The 27,443-nt window shown below is 45.4% G+C and overlaps 2 protein-coding genes across 2 annotated transcripts; both read left to right on the plus strand.

Moving 5' to 3' along the window:
• Positions 1-2,016: 2,016 nt before the first annotated feature.
• Positions 2,017-7,689, plus strand: LOC109470753 (vasopressin V2 receptor-like). The gene is made up of 4 exons (XM_019769822.1): positions 2,017-2,437; positions 5,104-5,293; positions 5,789-5,999; positions 7,216-7,689. Exons 1-4 carry the CDS (start codon positions 2,017-2,019, stop codon positions 7,687-7,689), a joined length of 1,296 nt encoding a protein of 431 aa, XP_019625381.1.
• Positions 7,690-11,784: 4,095 nt separating this feature from the next.
• On the plus strand, positions 11,785-25,673 carry LOC109469016 (calcium-activated chloride channel regulator 4-like). The gene is made up of 11 exons (XM_019767408.1): positions 11,785-11,961; positions 17,718-18,006; positions 19,003-19,277; positions 19,723-19,971; positions 20,396-20,638; positions 20,980-21,168; positions 21,497-21,631; positions 22,592-22,889; positions 23,218-23,397; positions 23,517-23,738; positions 23,994-25,673. Exons 1-11 carry the CDS (start codon positions 11,785-11,787, stop codon positions 25,640-25,642), a joined length of 3,906 nt encoding a protein of 1,301 aa, XP_019622967.1. The 3' UTR covers positions 25,643-25,673.
• Positions 25,674-27,443: the final 1,770 nt, after the last annotated feature.

The following is a 27,443-nucleotide window of genomic DNA, read 5'->3' on the forward strand; positions in this document are numbered from 1 at the left end:
GCTGATTTGCGGTGTTAATGGCGTGACGCATGAAGACCGAATGCGCGCTGACACACGACATGGGGAATGGTACAGAGGACAATGGCTATGGGGCATTTTACGAACTGCGTACGTTCGCAGGCAATGACATCAGCGGCCTTAAACGAGATGTGAAGGCACCTACGTACACTGACGTCCTTAACGCCTACGTAAGATCACCAGAGCAGATATCTGGGTGCTAAAACACTTTTTTCTAGCCGAAACACGTCGTTGATACATAGCGCGTGTTAGGAAGAGCTCCACACCTATGCGTCTTTATTCGCCAGCGCGCGAAGGTGCAGAGGCGTGGGGGACAAGGTCGGAGTCATGTTCAGATCCACCCTGACCACGCTTTTTCATAGCCACGTTTTTTTCAGAACGTACTTTCATATATTCTTGTTTTAGTAGGACTAAGGGTGGAGACACGTTTCACGGTGTCACTTTCATTTGTCTTCGACTACTGGAAGACACTCAGTCTGATTTTCTTTGTTATCTTGTTGTAACCGATCGAAAGACCAATTTTCCACCTGAAAAGTGGTAAACTTCCGGAAACGTGCATGTACACCATCGTCTAGCAGACCTGGTCTGGTACATGTAGCTGTAGTTATACAAATGGGACATGGTTTGAAAGTAAGTTGTAATCATCAGGGTAAAAACGCCCTCACGGTAATGACTTCAAACCAAGTGCAATATTGCTTCTACATTCATAAGGGACCTTTTGGCCTTGTAGATTGTCGCCTTTACGTTCAATCAAAGTCTTCTCGGATGGTCAGGGTTACAAAATACGGGTATAATTGTCTGAGTTTCTGTGCAAAAAAAGTTATCACACGAGCTCTCTAAAAGGTGCCTCTTCTAGTTCAGGTTTGGCATCTGTTTTCCACATCCACTTCGACACCATGCTTCGCAAAAATGGCTTTCAATCCATTTACGTTTGGCTTTACATTCGTCGTCCATATTCATGTTAGTTAATGGTTCGGACCAAATCACTGTGTACATCGCTTTCTTGCATGTCGGTCGAAAGAACATCCATCAAATATGAATTAGCTATGATCATTACTAAGCTGTGTCCATATTCTTTTCATGTGTATGAAACCGTGACTAGAAAATTTCATTAACATGTTATTTATTACCGTGTTATTTTTCGCATGTTCTGTAGGATCCCGGCGTGGGTGTGCTGACTAGCTAGTGTTACACAATCAGATCGGCCTCACTGGATACAGCGTGGACAAACTCGATATGACACATCCATTTTTAATGTAATTTTGCGGGATATCATGAAGTCCTAATCTCCGGGAAACGTTGGCTAGCGGTTTGAAGAGTCTGCCGTTTAGACGCAGGCTTATCGAATTCACGCGCAGAACCCGCAGTAATGGACCTGTATCAAACTTCCTTCATGACTGCGCAAGTTAAGAAGAGATCGATATATTGGCGGACAAGAACAGCGGGGATTAGATTCGGACTCGGTGCCAATGAATAGCAGTAGATCTGGCCAACTCCTGCCGAACAACGTGAGCCTCTAGTCAAATCATCGCGGGAACGCCCCTTTCTTCTCTTCAGCCAACATCGGAAATATGATAACATTTTCGATATACGCCACTCTCTGGACGTAAAGTTGTGGAGTTTGCAATGCTGTTGTTCCGTGTTACAGCAGTGGTGGAGAGAGGTGGGAAGAACACAGACATTAAACCTGCGCTACAGACGCACCACATCGGCATTCACAGACAATCCAAAGGTAAAGGTTCATATACCGCCTACGATTCAGAATAACATTGGAGGTACTGACTTTGCAGACCTTCAGTACCGTCTGAACTGATACGGACAGCTGTACTGATACGGACACCTGGGCTGATACGGACACCTGGCTGATACGGACGTCTGGACTGTGCAGACGCCTGGACTGATACAGACGCCTGGACTGATACAGACGCCTGGACTGATACGGACACCTGGCTGATACGGACACTGATACGAGCTCAGTGTTGGCCTCATCGGTGAGGTATGATCCACAACGCAACCATGGATTATGTCCCTTCGGCAACGCCTGTAGCTAACGTTGCCACCCCGGCACCACTGCCAGAGGCGACCGTGTGGAACGCCACTGCCGGCGGCCTCCAGAGTATCTGGACAGCTCCAGTAGTCCAGCGAGTGGCCACGTTATCGGTGCTCATGGTGCTGAACCTGGTCGGCAACGGTGTCATCATCCTGGTCGTATCGGCCGCGGGGGTGAAGAAGGGCCTGAACAGAGTCAACATCTTTATCCTGCACCTCGCCATCGGGGACATCTGCGTGTGTCTGGTCACCATGACCAGTGAGATTGTGTTCGTGGCGTTCGGCCAGTGGGTGCTCGGACCGGTCCTCTGTAAGGTCATCGTGTACGCGCAGGTCATCACTCTGGCCAGTACAACATTCATCCTCACCGGTAAGTTTTGTTTCCATCTTATACAGCACTTGTTTATCGTCTATGTGGTGTTTCACACCTCTACATATGGTTTTAACCTGTACAGACGGTTTTATCGTTTATATGTCATGCATGGCACACGTGAATGTGTGTTTTGCGTAGCCTCCTTTGCATATTTGTGAGGCGGCGGCCGCCGAAACCCTGGCATAACTCGCGTCGAGACTAAGTTTTGCTTTACCTGGAGGAGACTATAAAAACTTCATCCACTTTTCAGATACATATCAGTGTGTGCCCTGTATTTTCACACTGGAAAACGATCAATGTTATCAGGTATTTCACCTAGTCACAAATATGTCTTCCATCTTGTGCGCAGCTAAACGCCTTTGGCTACAACTAAAAAAAAACTTCCACCACATGCCAAGAAACTTTGATATTCTACTTTGATATTCTATGTCTGAGAGAACAAGAGACATTAGATTGGCATCTGTGCTTAACAGTTCAAAAGGAAAGGTAATTCCAGCCGGAAAATTTGTGTGGTGGTGATAAATGTTGGACATTATTTCTACAATGACCGTTATCTCTGTGGATACAGGCATCGCAACAATAACCAGTCTTCTCAAGTTTTCACACTAACTAAGCTTCAATTCTAAAATGTCAGTGTCAGTACCATCTCCCTTGACGTAAGTCCTGTAACTACATCCAGTCAACAATAAGTGGGTACGTAGAACAGCGTCTATCACTCACGGGGACATAATGCCGGGCCTTTCAAACCTGGACAGATCAACCATTAGCCCATATCATCAGGGGGACTTTAAAAGCCACGATTTACGCAAATACACTTTCCGTCTAGACTAAGCACGTAAGTGGCATTTGTCTGTCAGACTGAATACATATCAAAATGATAAGTGACGTATCTTAAGACCTTATCAATGGGTTAATCGTTTCGGTCTCTGGCGTAGTGTTGGGGCTTCTGTGATGCATGACGCAGTTTGAATGTGTAGGTCAAGTATTCACCAACCAGAGTAGTATCTAAAAGTAAAATCAGAGCCCTGGTGTATACTTTCCCGTCCTAACATTATGATGCGTGGGAATTTTGAAAGAATTTGGACTAAAGTCTAACTTGGCGTATGCCCAAACCAACTGAGGAATGTGTAAAGTGATTCTAACTCACTTCACACCCTTCAATGAGCAGAATCTGGTTATGGGGTTCCTTGTATTGTCAAGCCATAAGGTTCAGTGTACCGTGGCGCTTCCAATTTGCTGGACGCCCCTTGACTACACTTGGACAAACTACTGCCACTGCATGCCAAGAAACGGTGATATGTGTCTATGTATGAAAGAACAAGAGACGTTACTTTGGCATCGGTGCTTAACATTTCAAAAAGGAAAGGTAATTCCAGCCGGCGAAATTGTGACAAATTGTGGACATTACTCCTACAATGACCGTTATCTCCGTGGATACAGGCCTCGCAACAATAACCAGTCTGCTTTTCACTCGTTTGCCAAGTTTCTCAAACTTGGGCAGATCACCCATTAGCCCATATCATCAGATGGACTTTACAAACCACGATTTCCGCAAATACACTAGACTAAGCACGCCCAGATTTGTCTTTCAGACTGAACACGATAAGTGGCGCACAAAAATGTATTTTAATACCTTATCAATGAGTTAATCCCTCAGGTCTGTGGCGTAGTTTCGGGGCGTCTGTCATGTATGACGCAGTTTCAAAGTGAAGATCAAGTATTCATCAGTGCTGAATATGTAATGGCAACATTAGAGCTCGCGTTACGTAATATGATGCGTGAGTCTTTTGAATGGGATTGGACTAAAGTTTCACTCGATGTGATTTTAAACCAAATGACGATTGTGTGAAGAGATTCTAACATTCTAACATAACCGTATCTTCAGCCCTAATCTCCAATGGCCGAGCAGATCTTTTTATGGCTGCAAAGAAAGTATCAGATTGGCCAGGCCGTATCCATTTCCCAGACAGTTAAAATGGTGGCAAAATGGTAACTGTTGGGCAAATGGATACAGCGTTGCCAATCTGATATGGTCTTTGCAGCCATGAAAAGAACTGCTTGAATATTAAAGTTTCCCACCCCGTGGATGAGCAGAATCTGGTCATGAGTCCCATGTATGTTGCAGCGATGAGTTCGGACCGGCACCGTAACAAGCTATCTACACTTCTCGAATCAAGTACAACAGATTTCAAGAAAGTCCATGTCACTGACAGATTTGAATGTATCTTTAAATGCACACAATGCAAAAATAGGTCAAATTATAAAAGAATGCTTTGTTAGTAGAAAAACTACATGAAAACATGATTAGCCCCACTAGACTAACGCTACATCAAAGACTTATGCTATAGCCCTTGTTGTTTTAGTAATTAAGTTTTTAGTTTTGTTCTATAGTTTTTTGTGCTATGTTCAGTAGCTGTTGCCATGCGTTGTACCTTGTACAATTGTCTTGCAATAAAGTTCTTCTCTGGGCACCTAAACATGGCCATGGTAGTGTAGGCAGACCTTACACAACCTGCATATATCAATTGTGGGAGGATGCAGGTTGCAGACCAGAAGACCTGTCCAGGGCTATGGAGGATAGGGAGAGCTGGCGGAAAAGACTCATGAACATCCATGAAACTCTCATGACAATATGATGATAAAAGTTCTCCTGTATGTCGCAGCGATGAGTCTGGACCGGCACCAGGCCATCACGGACCCGATGAACGTGGCGGCGGACCCCGAGCGGAAGGCGAAGCGGATGATCCTGGCAGCGTGGATCATGGCGTTCCTGGTCGCCGTGCCGCAGCTCTTCATCTTCCTGCAGCAGGAGAAGGAAGGGCCAGACGGCGTCATCACGCACAGATGTGTCAGGTCAGTGCCACGGGCAATCACTCATACACAGCAAACACACATTTTTCATGTCGTTTGTCGTCTTGCCGTTGGTGCTAGCGTATGAGTGACCATAAATCACTGGTCATTGAGCGTTGGGAATCGTCGAAAGGTTGTTGATATCATTGAAAAATCATTGAAAGACCATAGAAATCGTTATTTGACAACATTCTCAGTTTTTCCATGGGCCCATATCATGTCATCTAGATCTTTCAAAAAAGATATCAAAGTTTCCAAACAAAAAATGTCCACATGCTCAGCTCCCTTAATCTCCAAACAGATCTTGGGATGGCTGCAAAGACAGTATCAAATTGGCCAGGCAGCATCCTGGATAGTACCCAATACGCCATCCAAATTTTGCGAAATGGCTACTGTCTGACAAATGCATACTGCCTGGCCAACTAGATACGTGAATTTGCAGCCACTCAAAGATCTGCTTGAAGATTATAACTACCTCTCTGTTTCCCCTGTGTACAGTCAGGGGTACACGGCTGAGTGGCAGCGCAAGGTGTACATGACGTGGATGGCGGTGTACGTGCTAGTGGCGCCCGCAGTCATCATCACCTGCTGCTACGTGCGGATCGTCAGGACCGTGTGGCACACCGACCGCGAGCAGCGCCGCATGAGCTGCAGAAGGCAGAGGGGGATGCGCCGCACGGGGTCCACCATCACGTCCGCTAAAATCAAGGTGAAGATCCTTCTTTTTTACTGTAGTACAGTGTACAGTACTGGAAGCAGAACTGGGGTCGTGTGGCGTAGCGGCAGCGTTCTCGACTCGGAACCAGAGGCCCCGGGTTCGAGTCCTGACATGCCACCGATATCTTGTGCCCTTGGGAAAGGCACTTTACACGACTTTCCTCACTTCGCTCAGGTGTAAATGAGTATTGTACTGTCCCTGTGTTGGTGGCGGCATTAATATAAGTTAAAAAAACTTGAGTGTGCCGTCACCACGTCTTGTGATTGCATGTTTCGGAATATAAAAAAAAAAGCAGAACTTCTCCTGCTACACCTCGTGATGAGGATACAAGAAGAAGAAGAAGACAGTTGAGGCATCATCACTACAAATCTTTAAATAACTGCTGCGGTTAGATGTGCAAAGATTGGGCGAAAACAGTTCGTTCGGTGTCAGCTGCCGCCGCGCCGCGTGTTACGCCGAGGGGCGGTTATACCGGCTATACAGATACAGACAGATAGATACAGACAGATACTTATTGGTCACCCCATAACAACAATCGGCCTTACGGGTTACATGAATCAGACTGTAACAGCATCTGTTCTCCCTAAGAAGCAAACATCGTGATTGAGACCAGCTCGACTCGCTAAGAGAGATAACTAACTTACTTAATAGGAGAAGCAGGGTTTTGAAGGCTACTTGGGAAATTCTTTACCCCATTTTCCAACGATGCGGTTCTGGTGAGGGGCGGGGAGATGGATACGTGCCTCGGCGTAGTCTAGTGGAAATCAATATAGAGGTCGTGACAATAGGAGGCTCAATTAGGAGTGTGGACAGGCAGACGACATTTCAGATACCGATTGTCAGAAGAACACGTCCCAAGATAGATATAGTGACTAGACAGTAGACCAATACTGTATAATTGTTCAACAATACAACTACTAGTAACCTACGACCGTGGTGAATCCTCGTTCTCAAGTTTTGATTTCTTTATCTGTATCGGTGTAGCCGGTATAACTGCCCGTCGGCGCAACGCACCACCTTCTCGGGCACGCGGCCCAGCGACAGTTAGCTATACGACCTGATACACCCAATCTTTACACAGGCATTTAACTGCAGTACTTGGTGGCAACGAGTTCCACTCTACGATAGTTCTTGGAAAGCACGAGTTTTTTAACACATCAATTCTTGGTTGATTTCCCTCACGTTTTCGTCACGTTGTAAATTTCAGACGATCAAGATGACCCTCTGCATCATCATCGGGTTCGTGACGTGCTGGACGCCGTACTTCGTCGTCACGCTGTACGAGGTCTACACGGGCAAGTCCCTGCCGGACGTGGCGTACGTCATCGCCGAGACCATGGCCCTCTTCAACTCCGCCTTCAACCCGATCGTGTACGGGTTCTTCAACCTGAACGTGAAGAACACCATCCTGTCCATGCTGCCCTGCTCCTGGGCTGACGGCGGCTGGTCCCGCCCCAGCTCCCTCTACAAGACGGAGGACACGTACACGGACCCGTTCTTCATGAGACGGTCGTTCCACAGGCTGTCCAGAAGCAGCAGCATCAGGAGGAAACCCAACCCCAACCGCCGCGCCACGCTGGCGATCGAGATGGACAATTTGGGCACGAGACGAAAAAGCTCCGGTTCAAGCAATGGTAACAGGGTGCCGAACTCCAACGGTGTGCTGAAGTCAGCAGTGTAGTTGTTGGTAGTTTGAAGGTTTAGTCTAGCCCCTACCAGGCTTTAGGGGCGGCTAAAAAAGAATAGAAATTGGACATATAGAGTGCGGCAAAGCTCTCTAGCGGACCAAGTCCCCTGGCATGTAATACCTCTCTATCTTGCCAATTTTTACTCTTTCCAGCTGCCTCCCGAAGCCTGGTAGAGCCTAGGTCGATAGTGCTTAGTGGCACATGGGGCGGCTGGGCAACCTTGCTGTTTCTGTGAAGCTCTGAAGGTATATTTGAAGGGGTTGATGGTCATTCTCCCAACCGCGTACACGTGTATTGAGTCGTTGAACATCAACCGGAAATCAACCGCGTGTAAACTAACATTTCATCGACCCTGACACAAAAGCACCACATCTACTGATGTCTGCATAGACCTGAGATCCAACATCCTCACAGACTCAGCGGACAAGAAATCCATAATCGTTACTGCTTCAGCACAAACCACCCATTACTACAGAACAATCCATTTGTTCCCCCTGTGATTTATATTGCATACCGATCTCATGCTGTAGTTGATTCACAGTGGGTTATAGGAAGTCTATAATTAGCGGTAACTTTGGTATTGTTGTCCTGTTGGATCTTTCAGTGAGGCAGGAGGGGGTCTGTGTCCACAGAATTGAATGAGTTGAGGGCAACTTCTAAGCTTGTTTTGTAGTATTATCACATTATCACATTATGGCATATCTATTGTCAACGTCACTGATGGGCAAATCTCTGGGATTGCTTTCATAAACAGAGGATTTCACATAACAAAACAACGCTATAACGTGGTTCCAAGAACATATGTATGTGATGACATGACTGTGCTTTTGTGTTCTTGTAACTGTGCGTTTGTAAGAACAAAGATTTTGTGTCTATATTGGTGATATTTAACAGAGGCATGAGTGCTTTGTTTGCTTTTGTCAATGGTGTCTGCCAAACGATGAAACTAATCTTGTCAATGTCTGTGGGTTGTAAAATTAATTGTCTATGATAACCGGAAACCTGCAATTTAACATACAGTGTGTCTTATCTGCTTAAATAGCTACAAAGAAGAACATTTAAAGAACGTGATATAGATTACTTGACATTCAAGTTTATATTTGATGTGTGTCAATGAATCGTTTTGCTATACCGAATGTATATGCCAAGTGAAACCCGTGAATTACAGTGTATAGGAATGTAAAGAAAAAATTATTTAGATATAATGAGTGGTATTTTGTAACGTCTGTTGACAAGAAATCAATAAACTTCTCCAAATGATCTACACCATGTGTGCATTGCGAAAGATGGTAATGTAGTTAGGACATGACGAAGCTCTGTTGCAAACCAACCGTTTAGACACGACGCATAGCGACATAAAAGGGAACTACACTGTCTAATATGTAGCATAATGGGGAAGGGTAAAATCCACCCTTGTATGTTCTCTGCACAACGAAAATGAATACACAATTAAGATAGGAGCAGTAAGTTGTTTGACGTTACACGTAACAGTTAATGAAGCTTTGCCCTTAATTACCCGATGCTTCTGTGGGGTACCGACGTTCGCACATACATAGGATGGTGTCTATCATGGTTAGCAAAATCTGACAGACGAAGAACTCATATGACAGATCTGTTTGGAGAACGTCACAAACAGCCTTATAACTAGAAAGGCCGACATTTGCTTGGGAGCAAATACGGCATATTTCAGTCCATCTCCCTCCCACGCAAAAGTGGACTATTCCAAACTTACCCCAGTGCAAAACTGGCAAAGGATCTCAAATAAATGAATTAAATAGTAGCTATGTAATTGAGAACAAAGATGCAAGAACAAGCAGTTTGAATCTCGAAAGCTTTACTAATCTTATTACAGGTATGCAAATATTAACAATGATGAGATTTGATACATTTTGAAGGTCTTGGGCACATAAAATTGAATGTGTGGGTCATTACGCACGACTTACGTGCAATGTGACCCCAGGTAACCCGCAATGGAACACGCGTTCCATGGCCAACGGCAGATGGAACAGGCCATTCTTTATATAGAACAAGGAACGGGTATAGCACTTTTGGCCCCTTTTTTGGCCTGAAATAGCCATTAAAGTCCCCTAAATGAGTCATTTGGAAGTGGTGTATGTCAAATATGTGACTGCTATTCTGTAGACACATGTTCAAGGTACCCTTATACCGAATTTCAGATCATTTGGTTGTAAAACCAGGGCTCAGGATCCAAAAATCCACTTTTTGGCAAAAAAATGCCCCAAAAAACCTTCATAAAAATGTTTCAAAGGCATGTATCAAAAAAATAAAAACGCCTGGGGGTATTGGCCCACTCTACCTCCATGCCAAATTTCAAGTCATTTGGCTGAATGATGGCGGAGTTGAATCCCTTTGACTGTGTGGCAGGAGGAGAAGGAGGAGAAGGAGAAGAAACATCAGAGAACACAATATATTTCATCCATATACCATGGTATGGACTGAAATATAATAAGTGCTACCGTTCCTTCAAAACTTCTCTCAGCCGTGTTTGGAGAAGAGCCCGAGTGGGGAAACTGCCCGGCTTGTCGACAGGACGCGCCGCTTCCGAAGTGTGGCGTTCAAGAGCTGAAGACCAATTTCATCGTCGTACGTCGGCAAACCTTACAGAGTCTATCTTCTAAAACAGAAAATATACCGAAGGCAAACGCTAATGACTTATCATCTGTAGGCTAATCATCCATTAATATTTAGCTCTCTGTTACACCAAGGAGCTTAAACCAATCTATTTATCTATAAATCAATGAATCAATTGACCAATCATCCAACCAACTAACCAGTCAACCGGTCAATCGTTATACAAATCTGACGGCATGTTTATTTCTGATTGTTGTGTAGCAGCCGGTGTATCGATCCGTACCAGACCACAGCAGGTCCCAGCAAACACTTACCCCCACAATAGGTCCTCACTCCGGCCATTTTCCGGCTTGGCAGCGCGCCCTTCGAGCGTTACTCTTGATATGCATCTGTTGCGGCTTGTTGCGCCTATCATGGTGTGTCGGCATTTTTGTCTCTCTCCCACAGCACTTCAGTTGGTTAAACTCGAGAGTTTTGTGGAGTGGTTTTAGAATATTTGAGGGCAATTGATGGCATCAAAACGTATTGGTTCTGTGCTATCCGCACGCAGTGTTGTGTAAGACCACGTTTGGCTTGGGTACAAATTGCGAAGTGACGTTAAAACAAGTTTTCTTTTAACCAGAAAAACCGTTTGTGTCTGATAGTAATTTTTTTTCTTCTTTTTGATTGTGTATTCGACGGAATAGAACGTTTTTGTGTCCGTGACTTTATGTAAGCCAGCCGCTTTGATTCCCGAAGCGTACAGGAAACGCGCCGCAAAGCTCCTTATCTGGAGTTTCCCGCGGTTTGATCTGACGGAGGAGAACAAGGATACAAATCCTCTCGGACTGAGCCACATCTCTATCGGCTACGGAGTGGGCGATGTGCGAATATTGCGCGTGTACAGAGACTTTGACTGCTAATTTTGCGTGGGTGTGAACATACAGGGCGCGGCGTCATTATGTACTGTTAAGAAACACCTGTCGTTGTTAGCAATACATGAAGTTTAAGTTCAAGAAGCAACGAAAGATTGCCTTCCCGCCAGGAACGAGCGAAAGAAAAGTCGACTGTCTAACATCCGGAGATTACGTCGACGTCTTCTTAGGTTGAACGTCCGCGCGGGTCTCCCTGTAAGAAAGCCGACGCCACGTCCGGATCCCGACGGGAGAAAGTCTAAACAAGCGGCGTGACCCGACGTCTCAGGTTTCGCCCGTCAGGGCAGGGTTACGGCAGGTGTTGCAGGCACGGGGTCACTTTCTTCACTTTCGCACGGCGACGTACCGACAAGCACGGCCGGGCAGCGCGCGTCTCCCGCACCGGGCAACATGTAACCGGCCACACGGCAGGTCTGAGAGCCGTACGGGGAGAGGTTTTGGGCAGGACAGTTCCTGAGTTGCCTGCACAGGGGATGAGGAAAGATATTATACCGCGAACCCTGTTGACTTGAGTAGCTGTCAGACGATCTACGAGAACAAAACTGTTGTTCGTCCGTCAATGTGACGAAACTACGCGAAGACATGAAGCAGTCTAGGAGCATAGCAGACACAGTGGTAGTGTTGTTAGTGACAGTTCTGACCGTCGGAGACACAACAAGTGCGCTGGGAATCAAACTGGAGAACAACAAGTACACCGGCCTGGTGATCGGCGTGCACAGAAGTGTTCCACAGAACGACAGTCTGGTCCAAGCTATCAAGGTAAGTACGGGTTTCCTTGATTTAAGTTCAGCACTCGGGAGTAGCTGCTGGGTTAGCAAGTCTCTATTGGTTATACACCCATTCTTAGTTAACGTGTGCAATTGCTGTCGCAAGAAAGTATCGGGCTGCCGGAAAGCTAAATTACAATATAACTTCGTATTTGATAGTTATTCCTAATCTATGAACCCTAGAAATATTGTGTGTTACATTTTTACCGCAACAGCTGACCATTTTCTGATCTTAAATGGCAGCGTTTTGTATGGAGACAGTAAAAATCCACCTGTCGCAAATCTTAAAAAGCACTTAACCATTACATTTATTTCTTTAAAATGTGTTCCCTGACTTGACTTCCGTTGGTTAATTATACCCATCAATTAGACCATTATAAAGCAGGGGGAGGAGCTTGTCCATCTTCTGCTTATATCACATCTGGTCGCACTTGAAAACTGTCGCAAGTTTTTTAGGTTACTTACGTTACCGCACAAATACGGGCATGAGTCACAGATAAAACTACAGTTTCCACCAACGTTTTATCTTATTTTGTAGCCTCGCATGTATTGTACAGCATTAAAGACGTGAAAGAGTGGACAGTCCTTTCACACAACAAATATTACCGCATCTTGTGAGGGTATGGCCAACGGCCACTTTTTAATGTTACGTTACGTTACCGTGCTTACTATAGGTTGTAAATGAAATGGCCATCCCTTGCCTTTTGTGTAGAAAGGGCATGCCGAGATACCTACTTACCTACCTCGTTTTAATTCTGGTGGCTCACTATTAATATTTTTTTCATGGGTATGTCCCCAAATGTTGCGTTACGTTACCGTGTTACTTACGTTACCGATTTGTCTTGCGATACACGGTATCGAACATACAGCGACATTTTACGATAATCAGGGTCATAGGACGCGCTCCACATCTTGTTACTGCAAGGGATGATTTGACGCAAATGGATTTCGTGACCAGACAACGTGTAAGTGGGATACACACGACATGAGAAATCTGTCTCAGTAGAATCGACATTTAGGATTTCGAAAGAGTTCTCACATCAATTTTAGACGCATTATAAAATAAAGATAAACTTTTATCTAAATTTTAGTAATGTATTTGTATTAGTTAAAGGATGGGCGGAGCGAGTTTATGTGGATTTGGTACAGCCCCGCCCTCCCAAGGATTTTGTTGGCATCCCGAGGGCGGAGCCCGAGGGGTGCCAACAAAATCCGAGGGGGGTGCGGGGCTGTACCAAATCCACATATACGAGCAATTCGCCCATCCTTTAACTGACTTAGAACATGGCCATCTTCCGAAGCAGATGAAATACATTTTACACAGTCATGTTTGTTTTCTTCAAAAACCACACGTTTGTTTTCCTTGAAACCTTACCAACATTACAGCTTGTAGTACGTCCTTTTGTTCTCATTCATGAATTGCAGCTGAGCTACTTCTCGCAGCCTTGTGTGAAATATGCATAGCAGTTCTTGTCATGGTTTACAACACTTTGCTAGCCCCACAATGCCTTCTGTTTTTGGGTTAAAAAATTCTCGGTTGTCTGTCTGAGACAGCAGTCCCTGACCTGATCCCAAACAAGTTGGTCGTGGCGTCTCTGCCGGCCTGTTCAGTGTTCTTTTCCCGGGCCGACTCGTTCCTGCTCAAACCTCCTTCCCTCGCCCAGTGCCTGCCCTGCTGTCTAAGCATGTTGGTGTATTCTTTTTTTAGTCTTACCATGGTTTGTTTTCAAAGTTTAAGAATGAGCAAATCATGTCAGACATGTTGGGAAGACTTTGCATCGTTTTAATGTATCGCTAAAAGTTTGTAGCTTCTGTGTTTCATTTTTTACAATGTATGAGAAACTCTCGTTATACATGGCATTTGTAAGAAACCTTCTGATTTTTTTTGCTTCATCCATACTCGTTATTCATTCTCTGTTCGTTGTTCACTTTCCTTGTCATGAGTTTCTTTTGTCTACCTTTTTTAATAAAGATGTACAGGGAAATTGATCAAACTGCTGTTGTCTTGTGTTGTTAATTTTTTTAATCAATTTATTTGCATGTGAACGGTGGGCGTCTCCAACTTAGTCAATTTATGCGTTGGTTAGTACATGGGCGTCTCCGACTTAGTCTAATTTATTCGTTGGTTAGTACACCCCTGTCCCTTTGGGGACCGCACTATGTGGATTTAGTCACAAGAAATACAGGCTCCTGATTGGCTGAGGAAAGGCGGCCATGTTCTAAGTGCTGTTTAAAGTAGGGGGACAAGCAACATTCACTTTTTTCAACAGTACTTAACATGTTGTTATGTACGTGTCAAAGCTGTTACTTACGTTACCAATATTTGCTAGCGTTTGTATATAGTGTAGATACTTCACATTTCAATTACTACATTCCGTGGTTATAACCGCCTCCTGCCAAGTACAAATGTATTGTAAAACCTTTTTTCACAAACAAAAAAAGACAATATTGTGAAGTTACATGTATGTTGTGAGGAATCAACCACTTTTAGCATGCAAATGTTTCTGATAAATGTCTAAAAACAAGAAGTAGCATTGATGACATCACTTGCACGTTGTATGCATGCTGTTAAGTTAGGGGGGAAAGCAACATTCACTTTTTTCGATTGTTGTTACCATGTTATTGTTACGTGACAATGCTGTTACTTACGTTACCAACATATGATAGCGTTGGCCCAGAGTGCAGTTGCAGATACATTTAAATTGTAATCAATACTGCATTCCATGGTTCTTACCGCTTTCCGTGAAGTACAAATATATTAAGTATAGTAAAATTTGTATTCACAACAGAAAAAACTACATTGTGCAGTTATCTTTCCTAAAATCAACCACTATTAGTATGCGAACATTTCATGATAAATGCCTAAAAACGAACACGACTGTAAGATGATGCCCCTTGGGAGGTTCGTCTAGGGCTTCTTGTTGAGAAAAAATACTTTTGTGGTTTGTTACAATAAACAATATATGTTCAGACCGTTATCAGTGTGTAAACTGGTGTTTTGGACATCACTCTCTTGAAAGTGACATGATAAAGATAAATATTCGATATTTCACAAATTAAAACAGCTGGCACTTTAAAAAAAGTAGCCTAATAAAGTCAATAGTATAGGGAATAAGTTAAGACCACTTGGCAAGTCCTAGCGACAACTTAATTTTTTATCACTTTTTAACCCCAATTGCACACGTTAACTAAGAATGGGTGTATAGCGTTATAGTGATTACTTGCATGAAATGAATGTTCTAGATAGTGGCTGAGTGAAATCTAAAAGCTTGATCCTAGTCCTCCATTTAATCGTCTTCAGTTACACATCAGCTCATTGTACGTGGCTAACTTACTAGTATTTAGTGTGCGTATAAAATTTCCCAATCATGTTCTAAACCATGCGACAGTTTGGGTCACAGTTACCCATGTATACTGTTTGCTTATACGTTCATGTTAGGTATTTAAGGATAACCAGTACGCCACATGTACAAATTGTGGACGGAATCGAATTGAAAAGAAGATATTAAGTGAGGCACGATGCCGTGTTCTATCATTACTTAAGTGCTGAACACCTGTCCGCACATGTGTGCATGGTTACTTAAGCTTGCCCCCGTGCGTAAGAAACACTTAGACTTAAGACCCATGAGAATGTTACGTTTTGCCCGGATCATTTCTTCCTCACACTCACAATAGACGTTCACATCGTCACCAAGGCGAAGCATAACAAGCAGGGAAAACTTGTCCCAACTTAACTAAAACATACATTAACTTGCTTTTAACACGTGGGATTACCTGGAAAAAAGTCGTACGTGTCCGCTTAGTGTACGTAGTTCATGAAACAGCCAAAATAGCCATAGCAATGATCCAGTTAACGTTATTTATCAAACACAGTCCGCCTTTTCCATTTATCTCTAACCCACGAAATTGCTGAACGTTCGAACGTTCACAGGGCCCATTTAACGTGCACCGTGATTTTCGTCATTCCTTTCAAATGGCTATAATTATATTTGTTCAAGTTTTGCAGGCAGCCCGTGCTCAAACAAATATATATCGAATGGCCTTTCTCCTGCCTTACAATAACTGTGTTTGCCTTGTTGAGTCCACAGTTTGCTTGTTACGCGGTTCACCCGCACGAGGTAACCGCTGCGGAACGGGCACTCTGTAGCAAATGTGTTTGGAGACACGGTCGTTGGACGGCGTTCTGTTGTGTAGTTCAAGCATGGTGGACTGAGAAAATGACGCCTTGATTTACTGTGACTGCTCTTTACGTCAGAGTCTCTAGCTACAGAGAGTAGTAACAAAAGTCTTGGCACTCCCTCTTCTGTTCAAGGGTAGACATTGGACGGTGTTCCATATATGTTAAAGGCTAAATGAATATTCCCTTATCTACCGTTCTTATATTTTTGGCCAGGTTGTTTTATTACCTTCAACGGTTGCTCTGTTCTCGTAAGGTCGGTGTGACCTTTTTTCGGTAATGTCCTATTATAATAACGTGTTGTTGCTGGGATATTTGCGGATTTGCCTAAGCTATCCAGCGGTCGGGTAATGACGTGTTCATCGTCCTCCCATGTCAACAGATCCGACATGATGATGTTTACTCTGTAATGTATCATTTAACGCTTCAATCAGCAGGAGCTGTGTCCTGTTAACTGACTACCAAATCACTGCGTTTCCCTGGAGGCCGATAAGAAAGGGAGACGTGAGAAATGTTCATCAAGATGTCTTAGATTCATCGACAAATATAAGGATTCGCCGTGGGATTAGGATTCGTAAGAAAATGTTGTTTGTTCCTCAGGGAATGTGTTGCAGTACAATTCATCAGAAAGCACTTTCCAGGTATCGGACAAAAGAACGTGTTGTAAAGAATCGTGGGAGAAATTGATTATCTTAGATTCACCAGCAAATACGTGGATTGAGATTTGTAAAAAAAAAAGTAAACACACTTTGTTTACCAGAGGCTGTGTCGCAGTAGGTTTTACAAGGAAGCATTTTTCCAGGTATCGGACAAAAGACGACGTTATGAAAAGAGACCCCACAATACATACCCGTAAGCAATGCTGGTCAGGACGTCTGCGGCTATTATGATATAAACGCTCGCGGTCGGATCGTGTTTCAGACGTGTTTTTGTGGCACAAATACAGACCGGGTTCTCAATCAACACTTGAACAAAGCCTTGGCGAAATATGGTTATTATGATTACACTTGGCTTTCTGCAGCATATTCACAGTGAGTTAGCAAAGTTTGTCCGTCTCTGCTTGTAAGGAAACGTGTGCAGATAATACAACGTCCGAATTCAATCCAGTGTAAACATTGTCATCTCAATGGCAGGAGAATAGAAACCACGGCAGTACTATAGACTCAGCCTTGACATTGTTCAACTTAGTTAGCACTGCCAACAGGAGTGAGGGTTAATTGGGTTCGTTCGAAGATCTGCCATCTTCAATGAGTTGAGAAGTACTGTTATAGCTAACGTTGGCTTTCAGATAAAGTTACGTTTATGTAACCTCTTATAAGGACATCTATAGTTTCCTGTGAACTGTGGGGTACAAGTTGGAAACGTACTTTTCATTATGAGCGACGCATCGTGTATGAAAATGATAAATTAGCTTTTATAACATCTCTCGTCAGTGATTTGTGTATTTTTATTGCCAGAAAAGGCTCGCTAAATCACTAAATGTTTGTTGATCAGTCGTTGTATTGCGGTAAAACACACAGTTGAAATTTCCCAACTCAGTGAATCGTATTTTATTCCGTCTCTTCACAAAGGACGCCTTCAACCGCGCCTCCCGGGCGCTCTTCCTGGCCACCGACAACCGAGCCTACTTCGGCAACATCACCATCCTACTGCCGAGGACGTGGAACGGCACAGACTACCCCGCCGCCACCGACGAGACGTTCTGCCGAGCGGCCGTGCGAGTCGACAGGGCCAACCCCGTGTACGGGAACACGCCGTACGTCAAGCGGGCGGAGGGGTGCGGCAAGCCCGGGGAGTATCTGCACCTCACGTCGGGATTTCTAACGGACCCCAACGTGACCAGAAACTACGGACCTATAGGTAAGGCTATTTCGTTTCGCTCGGGCTTAATAGCTTAGTGTCCAGTCTATCGTGGTAGGGGTGGGCCCTCTTTAGAGATGTACTAGTTTTTCCCCGACCAGCTCAACTGGCCGCAAGGTAGAAGATTTGCGCCTGTAGGTGTTTTGTTCGGAAAAAAATTCTATTAGCCCCACCAAGGCTAATTGAACTTCCGTCGCGCAAAAACCTACCGGGGAGTCTAGTTGAGTTGGGCGGCGAAGCGCTCCTGCAGCCCCGAAGAGAGCCTCCCCAAACCACGATAGACCGTGGAGGACACCAGGCTACGCTCGGATGCAGACTAAATGCCTGTTGCGGGGGGGAGGTGGGGTAAGCGCAAAACAACGTTCACCTGCCGCTGCTTGACCCCAGAAGTGCGGTGGAGAGGTGCTTCACATTATTGTGGTGCGTGCCGTGTGTGCTGAAGGCCACTAGCGACACAAGAACACGGCCCGTATTGATCCCATAAGCCTGCCAAAATATTCAAACTAGACACAGTGTTAATCTACTCCCACAAAAGTGACTTTTTGTCCTACTGTTTCGTCATATCCTGACAACGTTAAGTTGTAGTTTTAGTCGAGTGCATATAACATTTTGTGCTAGAATACTAAAAACTTGATCTTGCGTCACTTTTTTGTCACTTTTTTTGCTGGTCATCTCGAGAAAATACTTGTAACATCAAAAGGAATTGATGACGCAAATGCATGTTTCATTATCGTCTGAATCACAAACATGCCCCTCTCCAACTCTTACCCGCTAGGTCGTGTTCTGGGGTTCTGGGGCACGAATGGGGCCACTTGCGGTGGGGTCTTTTCGACGAGTACGCCTCGGGAGACAACGCGTTCTAAGCTTCATTTTAAGTTGTAGTTTTTGTCGAGTGTATGAAATAATTTTGTGCTACAACAATAAAAACATGATCTTGTGTCACTTTTTATATCGTCTAAATCACAAACATGCACCCCTCCAACCCCTGTCCGCTAGGTCGTGTACTGGTGCACGAATGGGGCCATTTGCGGTGGGGGCTTTTCGACGAGTACGCCTCCGGCGACAATGCGTTCTACCTGCACGAGAACGGCGAGGTGCAGGCCACGCGGTGTTCCCTGGCGGTCCGCGGCGCGTACAGGCACAGGGACACGGGGGAGCCGTGCCGGCGGGACCCGGCCACTGCCCTGTACGAGGCCGGCTGCAGGTTTGAAGTGGACAGGAATAACACCGACGCCACAGGGTCCATCCTGTATGCTCCTTACCTGGACTCGGTGAGTAATGTCCTGTACAACGATTTTTGCTACAGGCCATAATTAAGATTCCACAAGGGTTTTCATTAAAAGTATTGATTTCTAATCAAGATTAACGCTGAAAATGAAGTAAACTGGAAATTGATAACAAAGAGATGGCATGGAAACTTTGACATTGTTGGTCTTTGTTAAGACAGAAGTCAAAGCATGTTTCGCGTGCAGGTTTAAAGTTCTTTCTTAAACATTCTATTAAGTCAGCGAAAAGTACAGTAGCCGACAGGTACAAGTTTCTATATCCCTGCTTTATCTGCGCGACATCCCTGCTTTATCCGCGACATACCCCTGCCTTATCCACGACATACCCTGCGACACATGTACACCCCTGTACACACCGTGCATGTGCCTGTGGGCCACCGTAGAAAAGTCCCAAAGAGCCAAGAGAACAACCTTTTCATCTCCTTCCCAGGTGTTCAAGTTCTGCCATGGGAACGAGTCCGGTGACCCTCTGTCCTACCACAACAGCCAGGCGCCCAGCCCGCAGAACCTGCAGTGTGGCGGCCGCAGCGCCTGGGAGGTCTTGTCGGACCACCGGGACTTCGCACGGGGAGCGAACCCGCCAAAACTGTCTCAAACGTACACCGAACCGACCTTTCAGATCGTGCGGAGCACCGACAGGAGGGTGGTGCTGGTGCTGGACGTGTCGGGAAGTATGACCGTGAGTAAAAAAAATTCCTTCTAAAAGGAAGGAAACTTTAAACTGGTACACACGATTTACAATACAAAGTTTTCAGACGACATCCACCATCTTCCGGAAGCTACTGACGAAGGTAGTCACTTTAAGTTTACTTTATCCCATCGACTTGTACTGTCGTGGGGGAAAAGACAGTTACTGGTCTGGTCTCTACAAGCCTGAATGTCATTAGAGGTAGAGTATATATAGTTTTCTTCAGGAATAATGACCACTACTTTCGTCACGTGACATTAGGGACAAGCGATTGGGTTCAGGTTCAGTTTTATCTATCTTACCATGAGGGATACGTCTCAAATCTGTGACCTGTCTTTTAGATAACACTCAGGATACTTTTGAAAAAGGCAAACACCAAATTTTGTCTAAAAGGACTGCTTTTTTTTGTCCACAGGGTCAAGGCCGCATGGATCGCCTGCGCCGGTCAGTGTCCAGCTACATCCTGTCCACCCTAGAGGACGGCGCGTGGCTGGGCATCGTGACGTTCCGCGGGACGAGTCAGAAGATCTGTGACCTGGAGCAGCTGAACGGAGACGCCGTCCGGGAGGAGATCCTCAACATGACCCTGGAGGGGCTCACAAACCGCACGGGGAGGGTCGGCACTAACATCACCCGGGCAGTCACGCTGGCAGTACAGGTGAGAGGGTTTTTTTTTTCTGAGATATTAATAAATTGCCGGGCAATCTACAGGACGTGACAAATGTAGGTGTACGTGTTACGCCAAACGTGGCTATCCAGCTGACTAATAAAGGTTCAAAAACAGATATTTCTAGGCAGGAAACCGATGCATCTAATGTCTAGTGTATCCACAGGAAAGAAGCTTGATACTTTTCCTTTACGTACACATTGACCTCTGGCCTTCAATTCTTGGTCGAAGAACAGTACTATAAAGACTACTAGAAAGTGGACTGAACGGCATGCCAAAAGACATGGAGACGTCATTTTCTTCACGAAAATCCTTCTATTTTTTTTCTCCAGATCCTTGGCCCTGCGGTGCAGGACCGTAAGCTGGGAGACAGTACCGGGCCGCGGCAGATGATCCTGATCACTGACGGCAGAGACCGGCGCCTCAACAACTCCGTCATCTTCATGCTGCAGAACGAGACGGCGAAAGGCGTGGTCATCGACACCATCGCGCTGGGGGACGGGGCAGAAGAGGCGCTACCGGTAAGATTTGTAGGAACACGTAGACACTAATGGCATGTGTGGTTAGCTTTTCCTGCGGGCCTCATGTCTACGAAAAACGATATTAAAAATTGTCGCTGTTTTCTCCTCTGTCCTTATGTAAATGTAGCAGGTGATGAAAAAGTAACTTTAAAAATTCTGTGGCGATGTCGTACATGTATCAATACGGCAGTATTAAGGTTTCCTTAAATTACATTAAGTGACAGACCTTGTGATGCAGAAGACATTGGGTCCTCTCCCCGCACACTAACTGGACATTCACAAAATCTGTCTCTTAAGATATTTCCATGTCCATGTTCTCCCTCCCCAGATGCTGTCCCAGGTGACGGGAGGCCAGTTCTTCTTCTCCCCCGACAGTGACGCCGGGGGCTCGGCACTGGATGACGCGCTCACGGCGACCGTGCTGAAGTACGTGGACGACGACAGCACCAGCGTCCCTGTTTCGGTGAGTTTGTGGTCAATTTTACCACAATTGTGCATGTTGTGGCAGTCGACGCTACAGTAGGATTGTGTTCCTTAGAATTCTAAGGAATCCCACTTGAGCTACAAAGGTACACACCGTGGAGCAATGGACTCAGCTGAAAATGAGTATACCTCTAAGCTTCGTTTAGGGACGACGTCCCTCGGATTGGACGTTAAATGGAGCCCAGGGATAGCCAGACACTAGACCGTTAAAGAACCCACCACACCTTCCGGAAACGAGTAAGGGCATGCCCTGGTGTACGATAGTAAAAATTCTACAGTCCGGACTCTTGCAAAGAATTAGCATGCCAGAATGATCAGTATGATAATCGTTAGCATTAAAAGAAAGACTTGTACTTTTGCCGTTAAAATTAACAATAATGTCTTCTCGTCCTCTCCAGCTTGCGACCTTCTCACACAGCCTAGGCGCAGGGGAAAGGTTGCACGAACACGTCTACATCGACTCCACCGTCGGCGAGAAAACGGAATTCCGGCTCGCCTGCCGGGACTGCGCACGTCTGAACATGGTGGTCACCGATCCGGATGACGTCACGTACGGACGTTCTGACTTCTACCACAACGACGAAGAGAGAACCATGCTCCTCCGGATTGGCGGGAAAGCAAAGGTGAGCTTCAGATTTGAATCTTGGGGTTTTCCCCAAGAGATTAATCGGTACAAGACAAGGATACTCTTGCACACGAAATATTTGTGAACAGCTTTCTTACAAAACGGGAACATAGGAGCTACGCAGTATACTAGGTCAGGTCGACAGTGGCCAATGAAGCAAAACTTTTGTTTCCTTAGAGAGAAATAACAATCTAACATATGTTCTTTACACTGAGATGGCTTCACTTTTTCCGCGAAAGGTCAATATTTGAACCATTGAATTTGAACCATTGATTTTTCTAGCTTTGTAATATAAGTATCCGCATTACATTTCAGACGGGAAGATGGACCATTTCAATCCAAAACGAAGCCACGCGGTCGAGACGAGACACAACTGCCCAGTCCGTCCAGATCGACGTCACCTCAAAACCTGACGACCCTGACAACCCAACCATCACGCTGACGTGTCACCTTAGCAACCATCACGTGACCCTGGGACAGTCGTCTGACGCCATCGCCGTTCGCGCCGACCTGAGGAAGGGTTACACGCCGGTTCTGTCGGCTAGGGTCGCGGCGCTGGTGGAGACAACGTACGGGAACGATACGAACATTACACTGCTCGACAACGGCGTAGGTGGGTAGTTCTCCTGACCATAATCTGACTATTGTGTTCTGTCACAGCCCTACAAATGGTAATTGCACCATTTGGGATTGACATTATGAGCCTATATGCATCTAATATATTCAATTCAATCTTGGTAAATGTTATATTTCATAACGTCTACGTTGGTTCCAATACATTGAATACAACTGCCATACTTTTCGGTCCTTATCAGGGTGAATGACCCACTTCTGACACAGTGACCTTCGAGACACGTGACCACAAGGTTTGGTCAAAGACTCCTGAAAGGTTGATTGTGGCATCATTAGTCGCATTTTCATTCATATATTCCCCACTCCAGGGGCTGATGTGTCCGCTGGCGATGGTGTCTACTCTGCCTTCCTCCTGGTGAACGAGCTGGGAGCTGCGGCCGGCAAAACCACCCGGTACACCGTCTCGGTTCTGGCAGACAACGACGGCAACAGAACAGTCCTCTCACAAGGGCCAGGGACAATGGCGGGGGCTCCAATAGCACATCCAGGTACGGGAACATACAGTCTATTATTGTCCTTCAAACTGTGGGAGACAGAATAAATATTTATGCTCACTTCCCCTTCACTGAACCGTGCTTTAGGGTTGTTGTGATTTTAAATTCTCCAGATGCGGAGGTCGAGGTTGTACTGGTACCACTGGAGGAGTTCCAACGGAAGACGTCAGGTGGCGCAATCGTCATCGACGTCCCACAGTTATACGTGCAGACCGACCACGCGGACCTCGACCCTTCCAGTATCACAGACCTGCGAATAACTGCAGTGTCCAGTCAGGACAGGACGGTCACCTTAACTTGGACAGCGGTCGGGGAAGACTATAACTACGGCAAAGGTAAGACAATGATAATTCTAACTCTACTACTGGATAAATTACGGAGATTACATCCAACACTCTTCTTCAGCGTCAGTAAAATGAACTGAGAGAACAAGTCGACACTAATCACATGTGAAGGAACTGGAAAAAGACAGTTCAAAATGATCATTTAGTGTCACTGTTAAGCTAGTGTCCATTTATACGTGCAAAGATTGTTTCATCAGTAAGATGCTGTTATGCTTAACAATGCCAATATTTTCTTACCCCACACAGCGTCGCACTACGACATCCGAATAAGCGACTCTTTGTCTGACATCTTGAGCAACTTCGAAGGGGCTTCAAAGATCCTTCAAGACAACGTGACGTCAGGCATCCTGACGGACCCCCGCGAAGCCGGCCAGACGGAGACCTTCACCATCGCCCTCCCTGACGTCAGAGAGAACGCCACGTTGTTCCTCTCGGTTCGCGCGATTGACGTCAGCGGGAATGCCGGCAGCCCGTCCCGGCCGGTTGTTACCTCCCTCATTTACATCCCGCCTTTGGAACGCTCCACAGCGGCACCAATACCATCTGCAACTCGGTCGCCGGCAACCGTTCCCTCTGAAGCGCCCTTGTCTGCTACATATTTGGCCGCCGGTGTGGCAGCAGCAGTTCTGATGGTCTTAGCCGTTGTCATTGTCCTCAAATCTATGGCAAAGAGGTACCAAGCAAGCAAAGGGAAATCTCAGAAATTCGTGCCAGACGACAGAAGCAGCAGGTACATTGTAGGCGACAATGGGCACGTCAACGGAGGATTCGCTATGCTAGACTTCGACTTGAACTACGACAACATCTACATGGGAGACGACTGGATCCCGCGAGTAAGGGGCATGGATGACGGAGTGCTTGAGGCGAATCGTACTGGAGTTTTGAGAGACCCGCAAGAGGTCGTGGTTAAGTTCAATCCGGTCTTTCACGAAAGCATCGACGGTACAGAGAGCGTGGCCAGTGACCGGGACATTTCGGAACTCGGCAGCGACACTGACAGCGCGGTGTACGGGAAAGAAAGCCCGGGAGGGGCGTACACTCTTGCGCAGACCCTCGCTAACAAAGTCCACCAGGTATTCGGGAAGCCGAGAAAGTTCAGCATCACGAACATGAAGAGGCGGCTAAGCAGAAGCGAGACAAATTCTGAACGGGAATCGAGACCCGTGAGCGGGCGTAGGGCACGAGATTCAGTGCCCGAGGACATAAAGTTCGACAGCATCGTCGAGATGAACTGGCGCGCTGGTAAAGACGTCGAAAGACCGAAGTACGCGCCTCGTCGGACTAGTGTCAACAGATCGGACACGGACAGTGACTCTACCGAGAGCGAGTCCTCTCGTCCTTTTCCGACACGTTTTCCTCACAGGAAGGACTCTGTCCTGGGGACTATAATTCACAGGAACGGCGGGGAGACCGCCCAGTCAGACAGCGACACGCCGCAGAGCTCCGGCAGCGACACTGGCAGCGTCGTCATCCACGCAGTCGACAACGGCTCGCTCAGCGACGCGCTGGATTCCTGTAGAACTACTCCCATCAGGAGCTTCCTGTTTTCCTCGTTTGCCAACAGGACTCTAGACTTCTCCTGCAACATCGCGTCTGATGAGGACAGTTCTTCCATCGCCTCCTCCACGATGGAGACGTTCAACGCGCAGTCCATACGACTCATCATGAGGACAGACTCCATCCAGAGACGAGGCAAACGCCCCATCTTACGCACCAGCCACCGGCGGGGCAGCGACGTCAGCACGAGCAGCAAGGACACGGAGAGCAGCGCGTCGTCCGTCAACACCGTGTCGTCCTCGCGGGAGTTCAGCCGCCTGGCCAGCATCATCAACAAACACGTCACGTTCGCTGATGAGAAGTACGGAAAGGGCGGGCTCGTCATGTCGCGCATATAACAGCCAGGACGTCAAAACTGAACGTTTAAGTCATGGCAAAACGTCAGGATTGCCTTCCGGATGTCCTAAGAACAAAAATGAACTCAATACGAAATCCTGTGTTTAAGAACACCTTAAAGCACGCGTAAAGCCACTTGCGAGAGAAGAAACAGAACCTATATGCATATTTTATGGCTCTTTTGCAGTTGATGTTTTAAGAACAGATACAGAAGTCGCGATCGTATGTCCACGTTCCTGTCGCTTTAGGGCCTTCTAAGATCAAGCAAAGGCCTCGTTTAGACGTAGCCATGACGACCGAAAACATCTCGGAAAATGAAGATACAATCATTAAATACAGTTATTGAATCAAGTTGTAAAATTGTATATATCTCTAAAGAGTTGGACTAAAAGCCTTTCTATATGCAGCTGGTCCTGCTATCTACTATGACTATTTTTCTATAACATATTGAGGTCAAGAACATTGAAAAGGGAACATGATGTAAACCTGTAATTTGCATTTCTAGTTCTAATCAAAGTGTATAGATAAAGAAAAACAAATTGTGGAAAAATTGAACAATTCACACATTTTTCAATATTCGCTTGTTTATTTGAACATACTGCTGAATTGAATATTATTATGTTCAATACATTTACAATATAGTGTACAAGTCAAGTACATTAATATACATAGCAATGTTTATAATCAATTCAGCATTTTGTCATTTTAAGCAATAATCATAAATCAAAGCAAATTAAGAGCTCTGAATAAAATCAAGTGTCAACAAGACTGTTGGTGTCTTTTTTCAAGTATTGTCTTATATGGTCTTGTTTAACAGCTTGGTAGAATTTGTTGGTCCTCTTGCTTCACTTTGTTTCGACCCCTCGAAATCTTTTCTCATTTATGTAACCTGGGCCATTGATGTTTTAAAGTTTAAGAAGAAATAAAGGACTTCTTGGAGAATTTTCATCAAAATCAATCAAAATCAGTTATTGAAACAATATGTGGATAACAATTGACATTCCAATATTGTATATTTTGGACACCAATCATGAAAATTTATGATTTATGCTTGGCCTCTAGCATGTCTATCCTCCATTTTTTGTCATGTAGATTTAGTACTTTCCATGATAGTTTATCAGTTCACAAAACCTTAATTGGCAAAATGTATGATGAAAACCTTTGTAAGGTTATCTTATAGGTGTGAAAACAGTTTTAAAACTTTCAAATTTGGCAAGAATGCAAAGAGAATTCGAACAACGAATTGGAAAGGTGCTTATACCTGCTAGAAAGATTAAGTTTCCACTTTGCTCTGTCCCTACTGCCTGGATCATAGAATGCACCTCTTAGATGATCATGAAGACCAATCTTCACCTTGAAGTCAAATCTAAGAATCTAAAGATGCCTTGAAAGGAAAAAAAATACAGAAATCTCTTCCTTGAAAATTTAGCAGGAAATATTTCCCTATATGTTTTAATTACACCTTTCTAATATAATTTCAATCTTTTATATCTTGTTGCTTTGTCTGCCATGCAAATCAAAGCTGGCTGCATGTAGCCAAAGGGTATTAAAATGGCTAGCCTGAGAGTTGAGCCAACCAGGGATTACCTAGTTTACTTTTTCTATCGTGTTCAAGGACAAATGGCTGTATGTCTCCTCTACAACAGAAATGTTGTAGATCACAGTGACGTCTTGAATGCTGTTATAGAATTGTACTATCATGTCTTAACACAGGAGGGCGTGGTGGTGTAGGGGTTTACATGGGAGGGGGTGGTGGTGGAGGTGGAGGGGGTGGAGGAGGAGGAGGGGGTGCCCCTCCCCCTG

Source organism: Branchiostoma belcheri, unplaced genomic scaffold (genome assembly GCF_001625305.1).
Source record: "Branchiostoma belcheri isolate BF01 breed outbred unplaced genomic scaffold, Haploidv18h27 scaffold10, whole genome shotgun sequence".
Classification (NCBI taxonomy): Eukaryota; Metazoa; Chordata; class Leptocardii; order Amphioxiformes; family Branchiostomatidae; genus Branchiostoma; species Branchiostoma belcheri.